The sequence below is a fragment of the Heterodontus francisci genome, chromosome 17 (genome assembly GCF_036365525.1).
Source record: "Heterodontus francisci isolate sHetFra1 chromosome 17, sHetFra1.hap1, whole genome shotgun sequence".
Classification (NCBI taxonomy): domain Eukaryota; kingdom Metazoa; phylum Chordata; class Chondrichthyes; order Heterodontiformes; family Heterodontidae; genus Heterodontus; species Heterodontus francisci.
Window position 1 is genome coordinate 1,196,808 of NC_090387.1, and position 15,102 is coordinate 1,211,909.

The following is a 15,102-nucleotide window of genomic DNA, read 5'->3' on the forward strand; positions in this document are numbered from 1 at the left end:
TGTTCCCCTTCATATCTTGAAAGATTTTATCCATCACCTTTAATCTTCTAAATTTCAGGAAATTCTACTCTAGTTTGTGATCTCAGTTTAAGAGAGCGGCAGTGGTAGGAAGGAGCAATACTGAGTGGGACCGGCACAGGGAGTGGAGAGCAGTCGGACCTGAGAGAGAGCAGTCCAGGCGCACAGAGTTTGGAAAAAGGCAACAGTGACATCACAGGAAAGCTGGAAGGTGATTGGTTGGTGAGTAACTGTTGTTGGGGAATAGCTCTAAATAGCTGGCTTAGTAACTAAGGTAAGAAAGGTCTACAGTTTATTTTCATATATAGTAAGTAGTGTTTTTTTAGGGAGTTCTGTAGTAAGAGGACCAGGGAAGAAATTGATATTTGATATTAAGCATCTTCCAAAAGATTTAATTTAAAGGGTTAAGTCATGGCAGGAGAGCTCATAGCCGTGGTATGCTCCTTGTGCTCCATGTTGGAAGCTGGGAATAATTCCAGTGCCTGGGACCAGCATGTGTGCAGGAAGTGTCTCCAGCTGCAGCTCCTGGAAGCCTGGGTTTCAGAGCTGCAGCGGTGGCTGGGGACACCGTGAAGCATCCGTGTTGTGGAGAGTATCGTGGATAGCATGTATAGAGAGGTGGTCACACTGCAGGCTCAGACCCCACAGGCAGGAAGGGAATGGGTGACCACCAGGCAGAGCAAGAGGACTAGGCAGGCAGTGCAGGAATCCCCTGTGGCTATTCCCCTGCAAAACAGATATACTGCTTTGGATACTGCTGGGGAGAATGGCCTCTCAGGGGAAAGCAGCAACAGCCCAATTTGTTGCACCACGGTTGGCTCTGCTGCACAGTGGAGGAGTAAAAAGTGTAGGAATGCAGTAATTGTAGGGGAATAGATAGGCGTTTCTGTGGCTGCAAACAAGACTCCAGGATGGTATGTTGCCTCCCTGGTGCTAGGGTCAAGGATGTCTCAGAGCAGTTACAGGACATTCTGAAGGGAGAGGGTGAACAGCCAGTGGTTGTGGTACAAACGACATAGGTTTAAAAAAAAAAATGAGGTCCTAAAAGCAGAATATAGGGAGCTAGGAAGTAAGTTGAAAAGTAGGACCTCAAAGGTAGTGATCTCAGGATTACTACCAGGGCCACGTGCTAGTCAGAGTAGAAATAGCAGGATATATCGGATGAATATGTGGCTGAAGAGATGGTGTGAGGGAGAGGGCTTTAGATTCCTGGGACATTGGGACCAGTTCTGGGGGAGGTGGGACCAGTACAAACTGGACGGGTTACATCTGAGCAGGACCGGAACTGATGTCCTAGGGGGAAGATTTGCTTGAGTGGTTGGGGATGGTTTAAACTAAAATGGCAGGGGGATGGGAACCTTTGCAAGGAGTCAGAGGAGGGGGGAATCAAAGACAAGAACAAAAGACAGTAAAGGGAATAAGACAAGTGATTGGAAGAGAAATCAAGGGCCAGAATCAAACAGGGCCACAGTGAAAAATAGTGGGAAGGAGACAAGTAATGTTTAAAAGACAAGCCTTAAGGCTTTGTGCCTTAACGTGCAGAACATTCGCAATAAAGCGGATGAATTATCACGCAAATAGATGTAAACGGGTATGATACAGTCAGGATTACGGAGACATGGCCGCAAGGTGACCAGGGACGGGAAATGAACATCCAGGGATATTCAGTATTTAGGAAGGACAGACAAAAAGCAGTGGAGTTGCATTGCTGGTTAAAGAGGAAATTAACGCAATAGTGAGGAAGGATATTAGCTCTGATGATGTGGAATCTGTATGGGTAGAGCTGAGAAACAGTAAGGGGCAAAAAACATTATTGGGGGTTGTATATAGACCCCCAAACTGTAGTTGTGATGTTGGGAATGGCATTAAACAGGAAATTAGAGGCACTTGCGATAAAGGAACATCTGTAATGATGGGTGACCTTAATCTGCATATAGATTGGGCAAATCAAATTAGTCACAATACCGTAGAGGAGGAATTTATGGCGTGTATACAGGATGGTTTTCTGGACCAATCCGTTGAGGAATCAACTAGAGAACAGGCCATCCTAGACTGGGTATTGTGTAATGAGAGAGGAATAATTGACAATATAGTTGTGCGAGACCCCTTGGAGATGAGTGACCATAATATGATAGAATTCTTCATCAAGATGGAGAGTGACGTAGTTGATTGAGACAAAGGTCCTGAATCTTAGTAAAGGAAACTACGAAGGTATGAGACGCGAGTTGGCTGTGATGAATTGGGAAATGTTACTTAAAGGGATGATGGAGGATAGGCAATGGCAAACATTCAAAGAACGCATGGATAAACTGCAACAATTGTTTATTCCTTTCTGGCGAAAACGGGAAAGGTAGCCAAACCATGGCTTACAAAGGAAATCAGAGATAGCATTAGATTCAAGGAAGAGGCATACAAATTTGCCAGAAAAAAAAACAGACCTGAGGATTGGAAGCAGTTTAGAATTCATCAAAGGAGGACCAAGGGATTGATTAAGGGGAAAATAGAGTACGAGAGTAAGCTTGCAGGGAACATAAAAACTGACTGTAAAAGTTCCTATAGGTATGTGAAGAGAAAGATTGGTGAAGACAAATGTAGGTCCCTTACAGTTAGAAACGGGAATTTATTATGGGGAACAAAGAAATGGCTGACCAACTAAATGCATACTTTGGTTCTGTCTTCACAAAGGAGGACACAAATATCATACCAGAAATGCTGGTGAACACAGGGTTTAGTGAGAGAGAGGAACTGAAGGAAATCACTATTAGAAGAGAAATGGTATTGGGGAAATTGATGGGTTTGAAGGCCGATAAATCCCCAGTACCTGATAATCTACATCCCAGAGTACTTAAGAAAGTGGCCCTAGAAATAGTGATGCATTGGTGCTCATCTTCCAAGATTCTACAGACTCTGGAACAGTTCCCACAGATTGGAGGGTAGCTAATGTAACCCCACTATTTAAAAAGGGAGGTAGAGAGAAAATGGAATTATAGACCAGTCAGCCTGACGTCGGTAGTGGTGAAAATTCTAGAGTCCACTATCAAAGATTTTATAGCAAAGCACTTAGAGAACAGTGGTAGAATCAGGCCGAGTCAGCATGGATTTACAAAAGGGAAATCCTGCTTGACAAATCTACTAGAATTCTTCGAGGATGTAACTAGTAGAGTTGATGAGGGGGAGCCAGTGGATGTGGTTTATTTGGACTTTCAGAAGGCTTTCGACAAAGTCCCACATAAGAGATTAGCGTGTAAAATTAAAGCGCATGGGATTGGGGGTAGTGTATTGCGATGGATAGAAAATTGGTTGGCAGACAGGAAACAGAGTAGGAATAAACAGATCTTTTTACGAATGGTAGGCAGTGACTAGTGGGATACCGCAGGGTGCTCGGACCCCAACTATTCACAATATATATGAATGATTTAGATGGGGGAACTAAATGTAATATCTCCAAATTTGCAGATGACAAAACTGGGTGGGAGGGTGAGTTGTGAGGAGGATGCAGAGAGGCTTCAGGGTGATTTGGATAATTTGAGAGTGAGTGGGAAAATGCATGGCAGATGCATTATAATGTGGATAAATGTGAGGTTATCCACTTTGGTAGCAAAAACAAGAAGGCAGATTATCTGAACGGCTATAAACTGAGAGAGGGAAATATGCAATGAGACCTGGGTGTTCTTGTATACAAGTCGCTGAAGGTAAGCATGCAGGTGCAACAGGCGGTAAAAAAGGCAAATGGTATGTTGGCCTTCATAGCGAGAGGATTCGAGTACAGGAGCAGGGTTGTCTTGCTGCAATTATACAGGGCCTTGGTGAGGCCACACCTGGAATATTGTGTGCAGTTTTGGTCTCCTTATCTGAGAAAGGATGTTCTTGCTATAGAGGGAGTGCAGCGAAGGTTTACCAGACTGATTCCTGGGATGGCAGGACTGACGTATGAGGAGAGATTGAGTTGGTTCGGATTATATTCGCTGGAGTTCAGAAGAGTGAGGGGGGATCTCATAGAAACCTCTAAAATTCTAACAGGACTTGACAGGGTAGATACAGGAAGGATGTTCCCAAGGGCGGGGGAGTCCAGAACCAAGGGTCACAGTCTAAGGATAAGGGGTAAGCCATTTAGGACGGAGATGAGGAGAAATTACTTCACCCAGAGAGTGGTGAGCCTGTGGAATTCACTACCACAGAAAGCAGTTGAGGCCAAAACATTGTATGTTTTCAAGAAGGTTAGATATAGCTCTGGGGGCGAAAGGGATCAAAGGACATTGGGGGCGGGGGGCGAGAGCAGGAACAGGTTACTGAGTTGGATGCCATGATCATAATGAATGGCGGAGCAGGCTCAAAGGGCCTAATGGCCTACTCCTGCTCCTATTTTCTATGTTTCTATTGTGAACAGCTGGGGCCCCAAGCACTGCAGTACCCTACTAGTCACAGCCTGCCACTGCGAGAATGACCCATTTATTCCTACTCTTTGCTTTCTGCCTGTTAACCAATCCTTAATCCATGCCTGTATATCACCTTCTATCCCATGTGCTTTAATTTTGCTAACCAATCTCCTGTGGGGGACTTTATCAAAAGCCTTCTGAAAATCCAAGTATACCACATCCACCGACTCCCCTTTCTGTTAGTAACATCCTCAAAAAACTCCAACAGGTTTATCAAATATGATTTCCCATTTATAAATCTATGTTGACTATTCCCAATCAGATCATTATCATCCAAGTGTCCATTCATCACATCCTTTAGAATTTATTCTAACATTTTCCCTACTACTGATGTAAAGCTAACAGGTCTGTAGTTCCCCGTTTTCTCTCTCCCTCCCTTCTTCAATAGTGAGGTGACATTTTCTACCTTCCAGTCTGCAGGAACTTTTCAGAATCTATAGAATTTGAAAGATAACCACCAGTGCATCCACTATCTCCCTCGCCACCTCCTTCAATACTCTGGGATGTAGAATATCAGGTCCTGGGGACTTATCAACCTTCAGCCCCATTAATTTATCCAATACAACCTTCTTACTAATACTAATTTTCTCAATTCCTCATTCTCCCTAGTCCCTTGGATCTCTAATTCTGGAGTTGTCTTGTATTTTCCTCAGTGAAGCCAAACACAAAGTAATCATTTAGCTTCTCTGCCATTTCTCTATTCCCCATTATAAATTCTCCTGACTCTGTCTGTAATGGACCCACATTTGTCTTGGCCAAATGTTTCCTTTTTACATACCTATAGAAGCTTTTACAGTCCATTATGTTTTTTGCTAGTTTACATTCATATTCTATTCTCCCTTTCTTTATCAGCTTCTTGGTCCTCCTTTGCTGTATTCTAAAATCCTCCCAATCCTCAGGTTTACTACTATTTCTGGCAACTTTATAGGCCTTTTCTTTTCATCTTATACAATCCTTCACTTTCTTTGTTAGCCACGGTTGACTGCCTTTACTTTTGGAATTTTTGTGTCTTGAAGGGCGGCACAGTAGCGCAGTGGTTAGCACCGCAGCCTCACAGCTCCAGCGACCCAGGTTCAATTCTGGGTACTGCCTGTGTGGAGTTTGCAAGTTCTGCCTGTGACCGCGTGGGTTTCTGCCAGGTGCTCCGGTTTCCTCCAACAGCCAAAGACTTGCAGGTTGATAGGTAAATTGGCCATTATAAATTGCCCCTAGTGTAGGTAGGTGGCAGGGGAATATAGGGAAGGTGGGGATGTGGTAGGAATATGGAATTAGTGTAGGATTAGTATAAATGGGTGGTTGATGGTCGGCACAGACTCGGTGGGCCGAAGGGCCTGTTTCAGTGCTGTATCTCTAAAGAAATAAAGAATGTTCTTTTTTCTTTTGGGCCTCCTCATCTCGAGAGACAATGGATATGTGCCTGGAGGTGGTCAGTGGTTTGTGAAGCAGCGCCTGGAGTGGCTATAAAGGCCAATTCTGGAGTGACAGGCTCTTCCACAGGTGCTGCAGAGAAATTTGTTTGTCGGGGCTGTTGCACAGTTGGCTCTCCCCTTGCGCCTCTGTCTTTTTTCCTGCCAACTACTAAGTCTCTTCGATTCGCCACATTTTAGCCCTGTCTTTATGGCTGCCCGCCATAAATGCCCGCCAGAAGGAATGTATAGTTGCTGTAAACTGTGTAATAATTCTTTGAAGACTATCCATTGTTTATGTACTGTCATACCTTTTCATGTATTTTCCCAATCCACCTCAGCCAATTTGTCCCTCATACCTTCACAATTTCCTTTGTTCAGATTGAACTACCTCACTTTCAAATGTAATCTAAAATTCTATCATATTATGGTCACTCATCCCTAAAGGTTCTTTTACAACAAGATTATGAATTAGCCCTTTCTCATTACATAATACTAGATCTAAAATAGCCTGTTCTCTAGTCAATTCCTCAACATACTGCTCTAGAAAACCATCGCTAACACACTCCAGAAACCAGTCTTCCACAGCATTAATGCTGATCAGGTTTATCCAGTTGTATTCTAGTCTTCTATTCGCCTTTTTGATTATTTTCTGTACCTGTTCATAACATTTTAATGATCCACAAACCTGGACCCCCAAATTTCTTTGGACCTTCACCATTTAGAAAATACCTGTACTATCCTTTTTAAGGTCCAAAGTGGATGACCTCACATTAAAATCCATTTGCCACAGTTTTGCCCATTCTCTTAATTTATTAATATCTTTGTAATATTACGCATCAAATTACATCTGCCGTATCCGCCCATTTCACCAATCTACGTCCTCCTGAAGTCTGCTATTATCCTGCTCGCTGTCTATTTGCGAACGTCCACAAACTTGGAAATTGTACTCCCTATACCCAAATCTAGGTTACTTATACTCAAGAAAAGCAATAGTCCTAATACCTACCCCCTGGGGCACCCCACTACATACTTCTCTTCAGTCAGAAAAACATCCATTCACCACTGCTCTCCAACTCCTATCCTTTAGTCAATTGCCCAAATTATGTACCCAAGTTGGCACCATGCTTTCAATACCATGTGCTTAAATTTTCCAAAGTCTGTTATATGGTACTTCTTCAAATGCCTACTGAAAATCCATATATACAAGATCCAATGCACTATATCTTCATCAATCCTCTCTTACTTCAAAAAATGCAATTGGGTTAGCCTCACGTTTTGCTTTTCAACAAACTCACACTGGCTTTTCCAAGTAAGAATTATTTTTGTCCTCAACAGTATCTAGTAGTTTTCCCATTAAACTACTGGTCTGTAGTTACCAGGTTTATCTTGCTCCACTTTTTTTTTTAAAAACTGGGGTGTAACATCGACAATGCCCCATTCCTCTGGCATCACTGCCATATCCAAGAAGGATTGAAAGATTGTGGTCAGACCTTCTGCTATCTCTATCCTGGTTTCTTTCAGCAACTTGGAATACACCTCAATACAAAAGCAAAATACCGCAGATGCTGGAAATCTGAAAGAACAGAAAATGCTGGAAATACTCAGTAGGTCTGGCAGCATCTTTTGAAAGAGAAACAGAGTTAACGTTTCAGGTCCATGACCTACCATCACAGCCAAAACATTAACTGTTTCTTTCTCTCCACAGATACTGCCAGAACAGCTGAGTATTTCCAGCATTCTCTGTTTGTATTCAGGATGTATCCCATCTGGACCGGGTGACTTGTTAACCTTGCGTAATGCCAATCTATTGAGCACCTCCTTTCTATCTATTTTAACCTGATCTAATACTCCCACATTAACCTTATCCTCTTCCTTTGTGAGCCAGGTGCAAGTGCTCCTTTAGTACCTCAGTCATGCCCTCTGCCTCCACAAGATGTCACCATTGAACCTTGGGAGAACCAACAACTTGCTGGTATTTAGTCCAATGCACTCTGCAGTTCCTTACCAGACCCTGCACATCCTTGGATACACTTCATTTCGAGCCATCACTCCCACAGGTAGCACAAAGGGTTGCCCAGCCACTGGCCGTGCTGGCAGCCCTCCTGCAGTCGCTCCCTCTGCTCCCACTGTCTCAGGCTTTGTGCTCATCCCGGCAGCTTTTGCTCCCTGGTCCTTTGGTTCTTGAACACCATTACATGCAGGCTGTAAACTGTCCACATTGTGCTGATTGATTCCCTGCCAGTGCTCCTGGTTCTGTTGATCACATTGCACCTGCTGGTGAATCTCCAGCACAATTCGAGAGAGTCTGTCAAAGTTTTGCAGGTGCTCGATGTCAGGAAGCTGGACAGGACGAGTGATGTCTATGTGCAAAGTCATCTGACCTGCAGGCACATTTGGGTCTCCCTATACTCAATGTTAAAAAAGAACTAAAGGTTAGTTTACATTTTTCTTTCCCAGTGGTGTCCAGTCCAGAGGTCACTGGTTTATTCAGGCTTAGAATTAGAATTAGAACATTACAGCGCAGTACAGGCCCTTCGGCCCTCGATGTTGCGCCGACCTGTGAAACCATCTGACCTACACTATTCCATTTTCATCCATATGTCTATCCAAGGTCCCCCAAGGTCTCATACTAGACTATTACGATTGCTGCTCAATTCCTTCAGTTTTAATGAAACGCAGCAGAGTGATGCAACATGTACCTTAAAACTGAAATACCCAACATGTTACGTGGGCAAACTTGGTAACCAATTTGTGTACAGCGAGATGCCATGAACAGAAAAAGAATAACCAGATGAGCAGATTGTCATGTTTAGTCAAGGGATGAATGTTGGTCAGGTCACTAGGAGAGGTCCCTTACTCTTCTTTTAGTGTCATGGGATCTTCTGATGTCCCTTCCACAGGATTGGGTTAACGTCTCATCTAAAAGACGGGACTGCCAACAATGCAGGACTGCCAACAATGCAGCACTCCCTCAGCACAGCACCTACAGTGGCGCTTAAATCCGTAACCATTGGACCCAGGAGGGAGACAGCCATCAACTGAGACAAGCTGGCACTCATTGAGTACTTCACTTCTACAATTTACAGGTACTTTCATAATTCCCAACAAGGAGAGGTTGTCAAGACAACTTACAAACCTAGGAAATCAAATCAACCAATTCTACTCGATGCCGCAGGAGCAGAGCCCTCCACAATGAGAACCCATTCTCCCAAAAAGCTCACCGAGGGGCTTGATAGCTCCTCTTGTGAGCTACAGTTTCCATCACTAATCACAGCATTTTCACTGCTTTAAAACATCGCGGGACTGGCACTTAGCACAGGCACCAAGGCACTATTTCCACAGATCTGAGGCATGCATCTCAGGAATGAACAAAGCTTACAGTCACTTACTGTGATTTTTGTTACTTTGATGTGGGTTCCATGAAAGCTCATCATAACAATCTCTAGCCCATGGCTCCCGTATGTTCCTTTAAAGAGGCCAGGACGTATCAGATCCTCTGGACTAGATGGCGGTAAGTAGATCCTACGGTATGTTAGGCAGTTACTGGAATACAAACACAAGGGACATTAGGACACCTCACCCCCTCCTGGGATGACCACCAATGCCAACCCGCAACCCCACCCATTCTATAGTCTAGCTCACCCGGTGTGGGTGCCCTAAACACATGCCAACTGGTCCCTTAACTATTACAGGCTACAGGGGGGAAACCTGTGAAAGTCATTCTGTTTAAAGCCAGTGGACTGAAGCATCACATGTCCTGGATATCATCCTCTCCCAACCATGCCAGTACACTGGGATTACCACAAGGGAACTCCCCGAACCCCTCATTGAACACAAGGGAGTGAAAGCAGGCAAATTTTGGAAACAGGAATTTCAGGCCCCGCCTCTGCCCCCGGCATTCCAGGCCCCAACCCCTGAGCAATAGGAGGAGTAGAGATTACTGAAGTTCCAGAAGTTGGTATCCAGACACTCACTCATACTGACTGGTGTAGATAAACTTCATAAGGATTAGCTCCTGCATATGCTCGTGGAAAATATCCTCCAGAGTCCGACCCCATTCTTCTGCCAGCCACGTCCGGAATTCCTGTTGGTGCAAACACAATTTAACCAAAGAAATTGAGTGTTGCAAAGGAACCCTTCATTCTAACCGCACACTGAGTATAGCCATACTTGGCCCAAGTGCTTCTCCAAGGTTAGGTGACTTCAGATCCATTGCCAGGTCAATGCCCAATGAACACAGGAGCTGCTCTGGGCCACTGGCAGCAAATCCCTGTAAGTAACATCACCAGAAAAGTAGAAGGAGCCAAAACGATTGGTCTCAGTCAAGCTAGAAATGCTGGAAACTGGAAATAAAAACAGTAAATTCCGGGGCAACACAGCAACCCCATCAAGAGAAAGGGCAGGTTAACATATGGGCAGAGTCAGGACTGGAAATCAGAGAGATGGGGAGGTCCTAAACAAAAAGCATCGTTAAACTTACAGTTAATTTCGGGGATAGTGACCATAACTCTAACATTTAAGGTAGTTATGGAAAAGGACAAAGAGGGACCGGAAATAAAAGTACTGAATTGGGAGAAGGCCAATTTCAATAGAATAAAACAGGATCTGGCCAAAGTGGACTGGGAGCAGCTACTTGTAGGAAAGTCTACATCAGGCCAGTGGGAGTCATTTAAAAAGGAAATAGTGAGAGTTCAGAGCCAACATGTTCCCGTAAAGGTGAAGGGTAGGACCAACAAGTCCAGGGAACCCTGGATGTCAATGGATATAGAGGATTGGATAAGGAAAAAAAAAAAGGAGGCTTATGGCAGATTCAGAGGGCTGAAAACAGCAGAGGTCCTGAAGGAGTATAGAAAGTGTAAGGGGTGGGGGGGGGGGGGGGGGGGGGGTACTTAAAGTAATTAGGAGAGCAAAGGGACATAAAAAAACACTCGCGGGCAAGATAAAGGAAAGTCCCAAGGCGTTTTATAAGTATATTAAGGGCAAGAGGATAACCAGGGAAAGTGCAGGGCCCATTAGGGACCAAAGTGGCAATGTGTGTGTGGAGCCGGAGGACATAGGTGAGGCTTTAAATGATTACTTTTCAGCTATGTTCACTATGGGGAAGGACAATGTAGGTGTAGAGATCAGCGAGGGGGATTGTGATATACTTAACAAATTAGCATTGAAAGGGAGGACGTATTAGCGGGCTTAAAAGTGGATAAATCTCCAGGCCGAGATGAGATGTATCCCAGACTGTTATGCGAGGCAAGGGAGGAGATAGCAGGGGCTCCGACACAAATTTTCAAATCATCTCTGGCCACAGGAGAGGTACTAGAAGACTGGAGGACAGCAAATGTGGTACCATTATTCAAGAAGGATAGCAGGGATAAACCAGGTAATTACAGGCCGGTGAGTCTAACATCCGTGGTTGAGAAAATATTGGGAAAAAATTCTGAGGGACAGGATTAATCTCCACTAGGAGAGGCGGGTTAATCAGGGATAGTCAGCATGGCTTTGTCAGGGGGAGATCGTGTCTAACTAACTTGATTGAATTTTTTGATGAGGTGACTAGATGCGTCGATGAGGGTAAAGCTGTTGATGTAGTCTACATGGACTTCAGTAAGGCTTTTGATAAGGTCCCGCATGGGAGATTGGTTAAGGTGGTATAAGCCCATGGGATCCAGGGCAATTTAACAAACTGGATCCAAAATTGGCTTAGTGGCAGGAGGCAGAGGGTGATGGTCGAAGGTTTTTGCAAGTGGAAGCCTGTGACCAGTGGTGTAGCACAGGGTTCAGCACTGGGACCCTCACTGTTTGTAGTGTACATTAATGATTTAGATGTGAATATAGGAGGTATGAACAGTAAGTTCGCAGATGACATGAAAATTGGTGGTGTTGTAAATAGTGAGGAGGAAAGCCTTAGATTACAGGATGCTATAGATGGGCTGGTAAGATGGGTGGAGCAGTGGAAAATGGAATTTAATTCTGAAAAGTGTGGGATGATGCATTTTGGGAGGACTAACAAGGCAGGGGAATATACAATGGATGGTGGGACCCTAGGAAGTACAGAGGATCAGAGGGACCTTGGTGTACTTGTCCATAGATCACTGAAGGCAGCAGCACAGGTAGATAAGGTGGTTAGGAAGGCATATGGGATACTTGCCTTTATTAGCCGAGGCATAGACTACAAGAGCAGGGAGGTTATGATGGAACTATATAAAACACTAGTTAGGCCACAGCTGGTGCACTGTGTACAGTTCTGGGCACCACACTATAGGAAGGATGTGATTGCACTGGGGAGGGTGCAGAGGAGATTCACCAGGATGTTGCCTGGGCTGGAGCATTTCAGCTATGAAGAGAGACTGGTTGGGTAGGGTTGTTTTCCTTAGAACAGAGAAGCCTGAGGTGGGGGAGGGGACCTGATTGAGGTGTATAAAATTATGAGGGGCATTAATAGGATAGATAGGAAGAAACTTTTTCCCTTAGTAGAGGGGTCAATAACCAGGGGTGATAGATTTAAGGTAAAAGGCAGGAGGTTTAGAGGGGATTTGAGGAAAAATATTTTCATCCAGAGGGTGGTTGGAATCTGGAGTGGTAGAGGCAGGAACCTTCACAACATTTAAGAAGTATTTAGATGAGCACTTGAAACGCCATAGCATACAAGGCTACGGGCCAAGTGCTGGAAAATGGGATCAGGATAGGTGCTTGGTTGGCACAGACACGATGGGCCAAAGTACCTGTTTCTGTGCTGTATAACGCTATGACTCAATGACAGCACTGTCGACGACATCTTCCATCACTTTACTGATGATTGAGTGTAGACTGATGTGTGGTAATTGGCCAGGTTGGATTTGTCCTGCTTTGTGTGTACAGGACATACCTGGGCAATTTTCCACATTGCCGGGTAGATGCCAGTGTTGTAGCTGTACTGGAACAGCTTGGCTAGGGGCGCGGCAAGTTCTGGAGCACAGGTCTTCAGTACTATTGCCGGAATATTGTCAGGACCCCATAGCCTTTGCAGTATCCAGTGCCTTCAGTCATTTCTTGATATCGTATAGAGTGAATCGAATTGGTTGAAGTCTGGCACCTGTGATGCTGGGGACTTCAGGAGGAGGCCAAGATGGATCATCAACTCGGCACTTCTGGCTGAAGATTGTTGCAAATGCTTCAGCCTTATCTTTTGATTTTCTTTGAAGGGTTCCTTCCACTGAACTGGATCAGATAGAGGACTGGATAGCCTCTCCCGGCTCCCTTTCCAGTCTGAAGCCTCTCCCGGCTCCCTTTCCAGTCTGAAGCCTCTCCCGGCTCCCTTTCCAGTCTGAAGCCTCTCCCGGCTCCCTTTCCAGTCTGAAGCCTCTCCCGGCTCCCTTTCCAGTCTGAAGCCTCTCCCGGCTCCCTTTCCAGTCTGAAGCCTCTCCCGGCTCCCTTTCCAGTCTGAAGCCTCTCCCGGCTCCCTTTCCAGTCTGAAGCCTCTCCCGGCTCCCTTTCCAGTCTGAAGCCTCTCCCGGCTCTCCGCACTCTTTTCAATCTGAAGCCTCTCCCATCTCTACACACTCTTTTCAATGAAGCCTCGCCCAGCACTCTGTACTCTTGTTACTAATCCTATCATGGGGTGGGGCATGAAGGACGATTTACAACTCCCCAAAACAATGGGACACAGAGGAAGCAACTGAGCATCATCCAAATAAAGTCCCTCACCTCGACACTTCCTGCCTCCTCAGGATATCAGACCCTCACCTCAATACCTACCTCCTGTCTCCCTCCAGCCATCCGGTGGAAATCAGTTTGATTGCACTTGGTTGAAAACTCATCCTTCTTCATAATCTGCAAAGAAAAATAAACTCTTTGCTAGAGACAGGACTCTGCAGCTAAGAACATAAAATGTGTTCATTATGGATCAGTTCAAAGTTAATTAATCTGTGGCAGTAAATGACACTCTACATTAATTTGCAATATTGCAAACAGCCCAAAAAAAAAAGGAATCAGTGTCAGGATCTGAGGGGTGCAGGCAATGTTCCTTTCGCTGTGGCTAGTCTATTTATTGCGCTACGCAGTCCCTTGAAGATAGTTCCAAAGAAAGTCCTCACCTTGATAGACTTTCTGCCTCAAAAGAGCACAGTCGCACAGGCACACACCTCAAAGGGGCTGCTTCTTATGTGCAGCCTGTTTGACCCCTGTACAGCAAGTTTTGGACTGCTGCGTGGTTGCACACCCGGGTGAGGGAACATTGGGCACCAGTTCATATGACTTCAGAGGAAGTAAAGTCTGATACGGACAATATTTGTACTTTTTATTCTTTGGGACGAGTTTTTCATTTCTAAAGAGGATGAACGAACAAACGAAAGAGGAGTTAGGAATTGCTCAAAGCATTTCCTCCTACCTGAATATCTCCCTTGTGAGACCCCTTGTGACCATACATGCATTCCACTTCCGCCTTATTCTTTTCCCACAGGTGAATCCGGAACAAAGGTTTACAGCGCATGGCATCATTGACTCTGGGATCATGAGGGGGAAGGTACATCCAGCCAATGATAAACAACCCATCTACCTGTGAGTCAACAAGACAAACGCCAATGAGCGTTCCATCACATCACCACTGTGGAAAGCAACAGAAGCACAAAAAGCCTCGAGGTACTCACTGAAGATGCTCAGTTGCACTGCAACTCTCGCAATCTATACACAGGGCTAAAGTGATAGAATGCATTACAACATGTATTTACACACATAAAACATCTCACGGTGCTTCACTAGGCTGTTAACAAAATTTGACAATAAGCCTCATTAGGAAATATATTACAGCAGATGACTAAAAGCATGATCAAAGGGGTAGATTTTAAAGAGTGTCTTAAATGAGGAGAGGGAGGTATGGGGGTGAGGAGCTTTAGGGAGGGAATTCCAGTGCTCAGGGCCCAAGCAACTGAAGGCATGGCCACCAGCAGTGGAATGATTAAAATTGAGAATACCCGAGCGACAATTAGAGGACCACAGAGATCTGAGAGTTGGGGGGCTGGAGGTGGTTACAGAAATAGTGAGGGACAAGGCCATGGATAGACTTGAAATTAATGATGAGAATTTTAAACATCGAGGCGTTGCCAGACCAAAAGCCAACATAGGTTGGAGAGTACAGGGGGTCATAGAGTCATTAAAACACAGGAGGCCGCCATCGGACCCATTTAGTGCATGCTGGCTCTCTGTAGAGCAATCCAATCAGTCCCATTCCACCGCTCCAACCCTGTAGCCCTACAAGTTTATTTGCCTCA

At 44.9% G+C, this 15,102-nt stretch overlaps 1 protein-coding gene and 1 long non-coding RNA gene across 10 annotated transcripts in view; one reads left to right on the forward strand and one right to left on the reverse strand.

Annotated features, from left to right (window-relative positions):
• The window catches only part of LOC137378665 (uncharacterized), a 41,333-nt gene that overhangs the window by 16,583 nt on the left and 9,648 nt on the right, over positions 1–15,102 (forward strand). The window contains exons 2-3 of one of the 3 annotated variants that reach the window (XR_010976639.1): positions 59–240; positions 14,295–14,473. This is a non-coding gene — a long non-coding RNA (uncharacterized lncRNA). Of the gene's footprint in view, positions 1–58; positions 241–8,763; positions 8,950–14,294; positions 14,474–15,102 lie in introns of all 3 variants that reach the window. The other 2 variants (XR_010976638.1, XR_010976637.1) reach the window with 2 other exon arrangements.
• Positions 1–15,102, reverse strand: part of fbxo31 (F-box protein 31) — a 61,469-nt gene that overhangs the window by 2,210 nt on the left and 44,157 nt on the right. For 4 of the 7 annotated variants that reach the window (XM_068048953.1, XM_068048957.1, XM_068048959.1 and 1 more), the window contains 5 exons: positions 14,223–14,390; positions 13,580–13,666; positions 9,838–9,947; positions 9,253–9,406; positions 7,869–8,266 (listed from right to left, as the gene is read on the reverse strand). In XM_068048953.1, the coding sequence (XP_067905054.1) occupies positions 7,869–8,266; positions 9,253–9,406; positions 9,838–9,947; positions 13,580–13,666; positions 14,223–14,390 (917 nt within the window). The remainder of the gene's footprint in view (positions 1–7,868; positions 8,267–9,252; positions 9,407–9,837; positions 9,948–13,579; positions 13,667–14,222; positions 14,391–15,102) is intronic. The other 3 variants (XM_068048954.1, XM_068048956.1, XM_068048955.1) reach the window with 3 other exon arrangements.